The following is an 11,770-nucleotide window of genomic DNA, read 5'->3' on the forward strand; positions in this document are numbered from 1 at the left end:
GAATCATTTTAAAGTTCAGGGAAATCAAATACTTAGAAGCTGAGGCAAGAGATATGGTCTGAGACTATTGAGTGGCTGAGTGGGTCACAACAGCTAGGCTGGACTTTGAGCCAAAAATGGTGCTCTCACAGGCACAGACTCTTCCCAACAACCCTACTTACTGATCATGTTTGTCACTGTTACTTCAGCAGTGGGAACCAAAGCCCCAGTAGATGAGTATTTGGCATCTTCCAAAAATGTTCCCCGACAGGGAGGAGTAAAGGGGGGCACAAGAAGTGCAATGCAGTATGTTTGCCAGTATGTCTGCTGGCTAGGTGGGGTGGGGCAAGGTATCTTCATGAGAAAACACAAACCATCCCGTCTCAGAGCAGGTTGGGATCCAATCTCTTTATTGTTGGGGTCCCCTCACTATGGCCCGCCTTTCCAAACCTACAGAAACTGCACCCCCTCCCCCGTTCCCGAATATGTGAGTGTCCTGAGGAGGGGAGGCAGAGTGCGGGAAAACCTCTGTGCTCTGTCCCAGGCAGTGCCAACAGGGATAGGATGCGTGGGAGGAGAGGCCAATAACTCCACCTGCAGAGGATGTGGCACTGGCTGGGATGTGCAGGGGAGGAGGTGCCTGCTGCCAGTTCTCCTCTGGGATCTGCTGAGGGTGGCATCCAGGGGCGGGTGCCCAGTGTGAGGTCTGGGACAGTGCACACCCTTCTCCTGCCGGTGGTCATCATTCCTGTCAGGCTGAGAGAGAGAGATAAAGGAAAAACTAAGGATGTGAGGAAAAAAATAAAAAAACTCTAATTTTGATAACTGAAGTTGGGAAGGAGAATGATGCCTGCTATTTGCAGATGAAGATATACTTGTGCTCTGGCCTCATTTTCTGTCCATGAAACTTTGGGCAAGTCTTTTCCACATACTTCACTTCAGCTGTGAAATCGTCAATAAAGTAAAACTTTACCTCCCTGGTTAAACAAATCATGAAGCTCCCAGAAGCAAGAGTGGATCTGAGGCACTTCCTCCAAATGTCCCAGGCAGCCCTTGCTGTGGGGCATTTCACAGATGGCATCATGTGTTACAACAACTGTGCTGTTTGAGAAGTTTCTCCACCCGGATTTGTTCTACTCTAAATGTAGTCCCTAGAGATGGGGCAGCAGGGTGGCAGAGCTGCTGTGGCCTAAAATCCACCCCTTCATATCTTGTGAGACACATGATATCACTCTCCTTGCTCTCATCCGTGCCTGTTTCCATATCGTTCTGCTGGTATAATCACAATCTTATGGGGCCGGGGAAGCTCCTGGCACACAAAACATCCCTTCCCGACAGGATGCAGTTCTAGTCCCCAAATCTGGGACAATCATCACCCTGTGATGATGAGGAGCTACTCTCTCTCCTACTATGCAGAGCTGGGACTGCAATCACAGGTTCCTGGACCATTCCCACACACACTGTGACAACTCTGTGCCCCTGCTAAGGCTGTTCCCTCAATCTTGGGCAGAGTCGGTGCCTTCCACCCATTTTTAACCCTGTCACAGCAATCACACTGGGTGATAATTGGTTTGTGCCTCCCTTCACCAGACAAACAGTTCTTCAAGATGAAGACAAGGATCAAAGCTCAGTGTGCCACAAGACAGGCTTAGCTACTTTTATCCTTGGTTCCCTCTCCTGCAGCCCACCAAGCCCCCACTTGAGGAATGGGGACAGGCACTGGGGTGGCTGAGGATGGAGGAGCTTCCATTGCTGGGTACAGTGCTACCTTGTCAGGTCTGCTTTACAGCGTGCCCCCATCTCCCTGCTTTCCCACCCCCTACCAAAGACCTCCATACCTGCTTACTGCAAGGCCCCATCTTCCGTGTCTGTGTCCTGGCTGTGCTCCTGATAGGAAGGAGGCAATAAGAGACCACATATCACTCACTGTGAGTTGTCGTGTTGGGTGTCTGGAGCACATCTGGAGCACACTCAGAGAAGGAGAGGAGTGTCAAGGGAATGGACTATGGACCTAGCCTTTTAAACAAGGCTGGTTAGGCTTCTGACTGAGTGGTGTGAGGAATCCTTAGAAGTGAGAAAAAGCAGTTAAGAGAGCTATAGGTGTGGCAGGGGGCACATTTCCACACAGAAGAGACTGCCTCAGACTGTAGCACGCTGACAGGCTAGCTGACTGTGAGCTCCCCATCTTTGGGGCACTATTGGTCTTCATGAAAACTACTATCCCTGAAATGTCCGGCTCAAAGGAGGCAAGCTAGGTGTAAGGAGGACCTCTTAAGTGTCATGGCCGAAAGCTCTCATGCCAGAACCCACCAGTAATGAAAAGAATCCTGATTCAGTCCCTGTTAATTATAAAATCCTGATTAAGTCACTCAATTCCTCTGAGTCTCTATTTCCTCACATGGTAAAATGTGCAAAGTATAATACTTTGTAGCATGCAAGGCTGTTGTCAAGGATAAATAAAAGTGAAAGTGTGAACTACAGTGCCTGGTGCTGAGTGTCGGCTAAGCAGAGGAGGAATAAACACACAGATACGTTACAGATGTAGACTTGGGTCTACCTCCTCATTTAATATGTGTCTAGTTAAATGTCTTCCCAGCCTCACCCTGAAGAATTCTAGAATGTTCATTTCCTCAGGTGACAGCCTGTTTTGTTGTGTACAGGCTGTGATGGTTTTAAGAAACTCTTCAGGTGGAGTGGGTATCCACAGACACTCCCAGGTGGTCTTAGTCCTGGAACTTGGCAGACCAGCTGACTCTTTTCTTCTCTAATGCATTCAGAAAATGGAGTCTAGAATGGATCCCAGGCTTGGGCAAGGTCTACCCCAATCCTCAGTAGGACAACTGCTCTCTGCTCATTACCCACTCTTCCTCGCAGGACTGGGACACCCAGGAAGGAGTATGCTCACAGGCGGCCAGCCAGTTCAAGAGGTCCCCCTTCCCCTGCTGCCCTCCTGTGAGTACCTGCAAAAATTTCCATCCCGTCCCACCCAGTGATGCCCTCACCAGCTCCTCCTCGCTGTGTGTCAGCAGTCCCTCCTCATCACCGTCGTCTCGAACCTGTGCTTCACCCTGTGGTGTGCCTGCCTCAGAAGCCGTGTCCTCTTGAGGAGCTGGTGGCCGACTGCTGCCACCACTATTGCCACTGCTGCTGCCACTGTCACCCTTCTTCTTGCCATCTTGAGGAGGAGAGGGAGTAAGAATAGTAAAATTCAGCCTGGGGCATCTACCCAGGACAGCACCTTAGCAGAATGGTAGGCCCTGGGATTGTAGGCCAGAGCTCCTCTCTGCCCCGTGCATTGTCCTTCCCACACTCTGCCCCATGCTCATGCCCCGGGTAACTGAGTTGGGCAAAGACCCTCAGAAGCTAACCTGGGTTGGCCTTTTGCTCCTCGGCGATCTGCTCCAAGCGGCCCAGCAGAGCATCGATGTTGGACTTAATCTGTGTCAGCTCTGTCTTGATGGTTTGCAGCTCACTGCTCTTTACTGGGAGTGGAGGGAGGACAGGGCTGTCACCTGGGAACTTGTCGCTAGGAGCTTAAGACTAAAGTAAGCCCCCAGCCCCATTCTGCCAACTAGTATGAGAATATGCCTAAAAATTGTTCTTGTCTACAGTTTTTCCCCTGGTCAGTGACAATGCTGGAGCTGCCTTGCATCCTCCCTGAGATGTCCTGGAGATCATTCCTATGGTGGCCAGTCTGCATTTCTGAACATGGACCTTTAACCCACTCACTCCCCTCCACCTACCGACATCGCAACTCTTTAAGGGGACTGGAAATGGAAAAGAATGCAGGTGTGTGGTACATATGGTTCTCTGTATAACAGAGTGCATCTGTCTTTCAAGTGTGTGGATGTGGGTGTTTTGCAGTTAGATTTCCTGGGAGCCTTAGTGTAGCACATGTACATCAGAGTGAATGTGGAATAGCAGGCCCATGCAGACTTGTCTTTACTAGAGGAAAGAGGTCACCATCTCCTCACTGGTTTCATGTCACAGCACCGAACTCTGTCCCCAACCAAGTCTCTCCTCCTCAAATTCAGTCTTTTCCTCTTAGAAATGCATGAAAATACTCACTTGGTTGTGTCAGAGCTGCAGAACTGTGGGAGATTGGTTCCTTTATCTATTTTCCAATGTAAAAAAATGTGATTCTATTATTTTACTAATGACAAGAATAAAGATAATCTAGGAAGAAGACACTGTCACTCACACTTGATCTTGGCAGAGCCAGTAGTGATGGCTGTAGAACGAGCAAAAAGCTTGACAGGTATGGTGGTTTTGACACGCCGAACCAAGGGAACTGTGACTCGGGGCCGCTTCACAGGGACTGCCCTGGGTACGGGCACTGGTGACAGGCGCCCTCGATAGTCGAAGAGCCTGTGAGAGCAAATAGGTCAGAGGCTGCAGCATGGCCTGTGGCCAGCTAGGGGCACTGCAGCTCTAGCCTAACATGTATCCAAGGGCTGGGCAGCCTCCACTACACAAAGCCAGGCCAAGAAAGAGCTGGGTGAGGTAGCGGGTAGTAATGACAAAGTCCCACTCAATGGAGATGGGCCCCCCGCCCCACAAACTGAACCCAGCCCTGAAAGCTTTCCCTAGATCACCCCAAACAACCAAGCCTCCTATTACAGAACCTGACCTCTGCTCAGCCAACTGGTCAAGTTTGCAAATCCACTAAAGCAACACAAATCCCCAGCTGGAATGAGGTGTAAGTGTAGGGCGAATCCCTAAAAGCCTGCCTGAGCCTCAGACAGATGAAGATGGCTATCTCAAATTCTGTGCCCTCTCCCGCCACTCCCAGGGCAAGAAATATGAGAGATCCTGGGTTAAAAATACACGTTAGGTGTGACAGGGTACTGAGAAGAGCTAAACACCTCAGCGGTGTGAAACTGGAGTCCAAGTCCCTTTCCTCATTCTGGATGCCCTTAGTACTTCCATCCTTCTTACTGTACTTCAGAAATGGAGAGCAGGGACCCCAGGGCACCCAGTCTGTAGGCTACCTCCCAATGCTATTGTTCAGGTCTCTTCTTGCTGTTCAGAGAGAAGCTCTGTAGGCAGGGTGGAAGTCCCACCACATCTGCTGCTACCACCTTTCTGCAGGGAACAGTTGCCTCAAGGGTACACGCTGGGATCATTTTCCTGATTATAGCCAGGAAACCTGCCTTCTGAGGGCAACTGAATGTACCCAAAGCTCTGGCAGAGTTTTGATCAGAGAGCCCCTGCCCTGGGGTGGTGATGGCTAGAGATGGAGAGTCTCTGGGAATACACCCAGTCCCAGACCCTGCATTTCTGCCCCCAAGGGGAGGGGGCGGCTCTGGCCTTGGTCAGAATCACTGAACCACAGAATCCCAGAACTGGAGGAACCCTGAGGAATCACTTGGTGCAAGCCCATTTCACAGACTGGGAAGGGGATATGCCCAAAGTCAAACAATCCATTCAGCGGCAGAGCTGAGATTAACACCCAGGTCTTCTGAACCCCTGGCTAGCATGCTATCCTGAAACCATTCACAGGTGAGAAAAACCAAGGCTCAGAGAGGTTCTGTTCTTCTGGACAGCCTAAGGCTAAGACAGGCCCAACTGGAAGGAAGATGGGAAGCAGGGAAAGCGTGAGCCAGTTCTCACCATGATTTCCTCTTAGCGATGTCCTTTGTTCCAAGGAGTTGGGGCTGAAGAGTGGGCCATAGCCTACCAGGGACTAATTCAGGCCTCAAAATGGCTGCTGATCTTTTGAGTATAAATATAAGGCGAAGAGAATCAGACTGACTTCTGAGGTTCCTTCTAGCTTGCTGGACACATCAGAGAAGTAAGCAGAGTGATTCAAGTGGTGTGAGGGCTCAAACTCCTGTACCCGGCCCTGTATACTGTTTTGTACTCCAACTTACTACACACTGGTAAGATTCTTTGGCTGTCTGGTTCCATTAAGTTCTACCCCAAGGATTAGGAGGGTGAAGGATAGTCAGAGAATGGAAGACAGCATGTTAGCACTGGCCTGGGCACCTACAGAATTAGAATTGGACTCTATCTAGCCCTAGCTCTGCCACCAACTTATGGAACAGCATTGGGCAGATGCCTGTCCACACCTCTGGGCTTAGGTTCTCATTTGAGAACTGAGTGAGCTGCACCAGCAATCTCTCAGGACCCTTCCAGCTTGGCTGTTTCATGCCTGGGCACGCCCCTCCCCTGCTCACCTGTCGTAGAAGTCGTCCCGGTAGTAATCATAGTCAAAGCTGTAGCCACTGGGGAAACAAAGGGGAGAGGGCCAGGGCTTAGGGATGGCCACTCAACCCACTCTCCACAGGCCCTCATCTCCAAATGCCGCCCCAAATTCTAGGTTTGGCACATGGTCACGACTAGCATTCACTGTGGAAAGAGGGACCAATCCCACCCAGACAGAGACAGACAAAACAGAGTGCCCCACCTGTATATAGCAGATGCTGCTCTCTTTAGCCCCTTGGGTCTGTTGGGCTTGGGCTCTCCAGCCATGTTGATGTCTGGTGGAGGGAGGAGTTGGGAGTCAGACATTGGCCAGGTGGCAGAATGCCTGGGTATCACCTCATGCACACGTGCAAAAATTATGTGTTTACATGCTGTACACGTAGACTTTACTCATCAATACAACCAACAAAGGTATTCACACATTACAATCATATGCATGTTACTATTACACAGTCATTCACATTCAGACATCTGCACACATGCTTTATAAACCTATTTCTCACACATATGCCATGGACATCACACATGTGTATTCTCTCACACATGTGTATTCTCAAGTATACACAAGTAAACACATACATCAAGTCCACACTTTTACACGTTTATATATCCAGGTTATGAAATCACATCAATAACACTTAATGAAAATCATCTATTTTTAAATATGCTCAGAATCGGTCCCTACTTCATACACAAAACTGCCCAAGTGCAAATGATCTAATGCATATTCAAACAAATGTTCTACCAAATATCTATCTCCAGAGTGGTGCTTAAACATCAGAGAATCTCACTGAGTATTTGGTAAATGAATGTACATATCTACTTACACAATAAAATGTATCCTGACAGACATGTAAAGATACTTCTGAATGTATACATATATTTCCCACATATTCAGTTCTTATCTCCACAATATTCAGTTCATATATAGATATCCCTTCTCAAACATAACCATATACGCAGAATTAGGTGCAAATACAGAAACACCAGAATTACTCCAAGGTAGATAACCAGCATGGCTTATCAATGCTTTTTGAAACACCAAGGTCAAGGACACCTGCTTCATCCTGTGCTCCCAGTTTTCTTCCTGGCTTTCAAAAAGGGTTCTAACATAAGTCATCTGTAGCACAATGTAATAAAGGCTGTGCTAGTCCACTGTTTCCTTTTCCTGGAGACTATGCAGTTCTAAAATTCTCCCCTAAATTACACTGGCTTTAGAATTGCTTAATTTGTAACTTACATGTAATTTAAAACTATTTTAAGTTATAACATCTCAGAGCAGTGGTACTGATGGGGGTAGGGTGTGGGGTGGGGGAGAAATAGGGTTAAGAAAAGGAGTTGGAGAGTGAAGTAAGCAGCTGTTCTGGAGAATACCAGCAGTGGGATTATGGAGAGATTCTTACCCAGAGTTTGCCCAGCCAGAACCCGGCCATTCTCCCCCAGCACAGCTGCCCGGGCATGACGCTCATTGGCATACTGGACAAAGGCATAGCCTTTGTGCACAGAACAGCCAGCCACACGGCCATACTTGGAGAAAATGGTCTCCACATCCGACTTCTTCACCACAGCTGTGTTGAGGTTTCCAATGAATACCCGAGAATTGATGGACTTGGGGTCATTCTTGTTGGTTACATTGCTTGTCTGGATCTTCAAAGACATGGTGGCCACCTGGAGAAAGACAGCTATTGTGAGGTTAGGTCCCCAATTTGGCCCAAAAGTTGCCCATGGCCCACATCCTCGCAAAACTAAACTGCTTTACACACAAACATGCATATGGCACACACACACCCCCCCCCACAGCATCCAGCCCCTGCTCTTAATTCATTCATGTCAGTGACTGACATTATAAGCAGAACCAGGAGTTTTTGTTTTTAAACTGTCAAGATGCTTTATTTTAAGAGATATTTGGCCATAGCTTGAACCATATGAAAATTCAGAAAATTCTGACGAGGGTGATTAATCCTATAGCATAAGTGAAAATAAAAGTCTTTAGTAACACCCAAAGCAGAATCTAAATTTAAGGACTCTCCACAGCTTTCCTTCCATTCATTCACTGTAGAAATATGGCAAAGCAGTGACAAGGCAACTACAAATAATGTTTGCTTTGGAACAGTATCATTACTATGAAAGTTGTGTAGCCTGATCCAGACATGAACCTAACTATGACTGTCTTTATAGGCATCAGTCATTTGGAAAAAGGTAAGCTAAATCAGCATGACCGAACACTCACTGTGGACTAATGGTAGTATGCAATATTGAATCCAAGACCCTGTGAGTAGTAGTATCACCACTCACAAACAGGCATTCAAGTCCCAATTAGCTGGTCCCTAAAGTCCAAGATAAATATATCTCTCTTCTTACGAGACCTAAAGCCAACATAAATACTGTAGTAAGTCGGCATATTTATGTGAACTGCTTTTTTGTGTGTGATCTGCTTCTAATAAATTCACTTTTAACTACCTATTTTTATACTTACTCAAATTTTGTTCCATTTGGTTTAGAGATGACACCCTTTGACTACTATACTCTGGCGATATCAATGTCTTTTACCCCAAAATGCTGTACAAATTTCTCCTCACCCTCCCCTCTCTTCCAGATTACATCTGGGCAGGGGCTCTGAAGGGAAACGGAAAAGGAAGCTCCAATTTAAGTAGGAAAGGCTTGGCATTATTAGCCATGTTGTTTTCACATCCTAGCCCAGGCAGCTCAGTGGCATGGGTTGGTGCACCTTTCTTTTGGAGCACTCCTACCTCAACACCTTCAAATTGTTTCAGAAGGTGCTGACAATCCCAAGAAGTACAAAAACTCTCATCAACCTAGGCTAACTGGGGGGTAGGAAGCTTCTCTTCAATGTATCAAAGAAAAGCTCAGTAAATCTGTATTTTTTATCCCTCCCTTGGTTGAGAGGGAAGCTTTTCTGCTCACTCCAACTCCACCCACACAGGAAGCTAGCATGTTTTGACCAGAAGATGGCACTGTTTGCAAAGAAACCAAAGACTACACCTGAACAGCTTCTGGAGGAATGTGTGGCACCTTAGGTGAAGGGGCTGCGAGGGACTGTTATTGATGAAGAGGCTGAGACCAACTTGCACAGGATTTCAGTGAACAAAGTCAACCTACGTTCTTCATCTTGACATTGTTAGTCCCATTTTATAGATGAAAAATCAGCAATAAGTAACTTACTTAACTTACCCAGTTAGTAAGGAGGAGTTAGGGGGACTGAATGGACTTCTTGTTGGCCTCTACATGTCACTATCTCAAAAACTGTTCTAAGCTCTAATTCTATCATATTCCCCCAAATGGGCACACCCAGTCCTGCATATCAGAGATGGAATCCAAGTCTTTTCTTCAACCTGACCCCATACGTACTCACACATCAGAATACCCATTCCCTTAACTCTAAATCCTCTCCAGAACCGTATCTCTTCATCTTGCAAAGTTAATTTTAAAAGAAGACACTCTGTTCTTGGACCTGATGACCTGCAATGCCATTTAGGGTCTTTATGCAGGTCAGTTCTGGTGCTTACCTCTCACCTTGCTCTCCCAGCAAAGGAATGAGGGCGTCAGGGCTAGTCCCCTGCCTGGAAGATTTGGTTGTTTTTAAAGGAAAATAACTATCAGTGATGGGGAAGCTATTTCTGAATAAAGTCAAACATTTTAGATTGATCAGTGTCCAGAGCCTCCTTGGTCACCAGGCAGCTAAGGATAACAGAATCTCTATAAATCTCATTAAACATGCCAGGTCCCAGCATTAGCACTGCCTGATAGATCATTGGCCAGACAGGACTAATTTCCCAAGGAATACTCTTTGACCATTCCCGCCCCCATGAGAAACTGCAGTTCTGAGCATGCTGAAAACTAAGGGTTCCCAGATGGGTGAGTGTTAAGAGCTATAGGCTACAAGTCCAGGAGACTGGGCCTTGGCCAGCTCTTCCTAGTCATGTAACCTGCAACAAATCACATAAATTCCCTAAGCCATATCACCATTATTCTGGAAACAAATAATTTTTTCCCTGTCTACCTTTCAGAGCTGATATAAAAATCAAGTGTGCTAACTAATGTGAAAGTACCCTGTTCCTGTTAACATAGCTTAAAAGAATATGGGGCTATACATATATTTACTATTACCTATTTCCTGCTCTCTTCATGCATTCAATGAACATTTGAATTTTCTTGATATTGGCACTGTGAAGATGCTGGAAACCAGCACACATAAGCCTTCTCCTCTGCCTATTTTTTAAGAAAGATCTCTCTCTAGGTACTAGTTTTTTGACTGTTTCCTGTAACAAAGGAAAAATGGACTTGAAACAGCAGAATCAACACCAGTTCTGAATTCAGACTGGAATGAGTTCCAATGTCAGCCTCATCATTTTTGAACAGTAACTGTAGCCTCACTGAGCCTCAGATTCCTCAACTGCAAAATAGGGAATTATACTAATTCTCAGGTGTGGGGTAAGGATTAGAGATAATATCTGTAAAAATGCCTGATGTAATGGTTGGGCCTAGTAGGTATTTGATAACCTAAACACCCTATGAAGACAGGTGATCTAGTCTAACACTCTAGATCCTCCACATCCTAGCCATAATGTTCTTTATTCATGCTATCTCCCAAAGTTAAATCAGTTTGCCTGAGAATAAAGGAGTCAGTGGTAGGGGGACCATACATTCTCTTGTTCTTGTATCTTAAACCAAAACTTTAATTTCATAATGGTGCCCCTCCCTTGCTGTCAAATCACTACTATGTGGGGAGTTGAGAGGGGACAATCCAAATATCTACCTCCCCATTCAATCATAATTATACATATCCAAATGCTCACAGGGCCAACTATAAGCCAGGTGTTAAATTAACAAATGAAGTGCTCATTCATTTATCCAGCATCTGGTTTTAACCTGATCTCCAGAAAGTCCTAGTCCGGCAGGTGACAATCACCCTGGCCACAAAGCACATGTACCCTGGGCTGCTGTCTGGCATACCAGAAATATCAGAAGGGAAGGAGTAACAGAAACTGAAAGATCAAAGTTAAGATTATACCCTACTGACAGAGCAGATTATTTTCCTGTGTACAATTAGAGGAATTGTTGGGCAGTAAGTCACTATAAAATGTTTAATATAAGACATAAGAAAATGTTGTTTAGAAAAAAAAACTTAATGGATATAGATACCCTTTTTTAGATTTCTTTTCCACATGAAGTAGTAATGGCTGTTAAAAAAATTTTGTTTGGCACTCATTCAAAAAGATACCTGCACCCCCCCCCATGTTTATTGCTGCTTTATTTGCAATTAGAAAGACATGGAAACAACCCAAATGCCCAAAAGTGGATAGCTGGATTAAAAAGATGTGGTACATATACACAGTGGAATATTAGCAACCAAAAATAAATAAATACAAGCCTTTTGCAGCAACGTGGATGGAGCTGGAAAAGCTTAGTGAAGTAAGCCCGAAAGGAAAGGAAAAATACCAGATGGTTTCACTCACAGCAGGAGTATAATGGACCAGAAAATAATTTTAATAATAAACAGCTATATACCAGAGACATTTTGTGTGTGTGTGTGTGTGTGTGTGTGTGTGTGTGTGTGTGTGTG

At 45.9% G+C, this 11,770-nt stretch overlaps 1 protein-coding gene across 5 annotated transcripts in view; it reads right to left on the bottom strand.

Annotated features, from left to right (window-relative positions):
* Positions 1 to 368: 368 nt before the first annotated feature.
* Positions 369 to 11,770, bottom strand: part of RALY (RALY heterogeneous nuclear ribonucleoprotein) — a 117,345-nt gene continuing 105,943 nt past the window's right edge. For 4 of the 5 annotated variants that reach the window (XM_012728394.1, XM_012728393.1, XM_004687273.2 and 1 more), the window contains 8 exons: positions 7,590 to 7,854; positions 6,389 to 6,461; positions 6,159 to 6,206; positions 4,181 to 4,347; positions 3,348 to 3,461; positions 2,982 to 3,154; positions 1,818 to 1,866; positions 369 to 735 (listed from right to left, as the gene is read on the bottom strand). In XM_012728394.1, coding sequence (XP_012583848.1) covers positions 1,822 to 1,866; positions 2,982 to 3,154; positions 3,348 to 3,461; positions 4,181 to 4,347; positions 6,159 to 6,206; positions 6,389 to 6,461; positions 7,590 to 7,845 — 876 coding nt within the window. In that variant the 5' untranslated portion in view covers positions 7,846 to 7,854 and the 3' untranslated portion in view covers positions 369 to 735; positions 1,818 to 1,821. The remainder of the gene's footprint in view (positions 736 to 1,817; positions 1,867 to 2,981; positions 3,155 to 3,347; positions 3,462 to 4,180; positions 4,348 to 6,158; positions 6,207 to 6,388; positions 6,462 to 7,589; positions 7,855 to 11,770) is intronic. The other variant, XM_012728395.1, reaches the window with a different exon arrangement.

The sequence above is a fragment of the Condylura cristata genome, unplaced genomic scaffold (genome assembly GCF_000260355.1).
Source record: "Condylura cristata isolate star-nosed mole 26May11 unplaced genomic scaffold, ConCri1.0 scaffold00022, whole genome shotgun sequence".
In the NCBI taxonomy this organism is placed as follows: domain Eukaryota; kingdom Metazoa; phylum Chordata; class Mammalia; order Eulipotyphla; family Talpidae; genus Condylura; species Condylura cristata.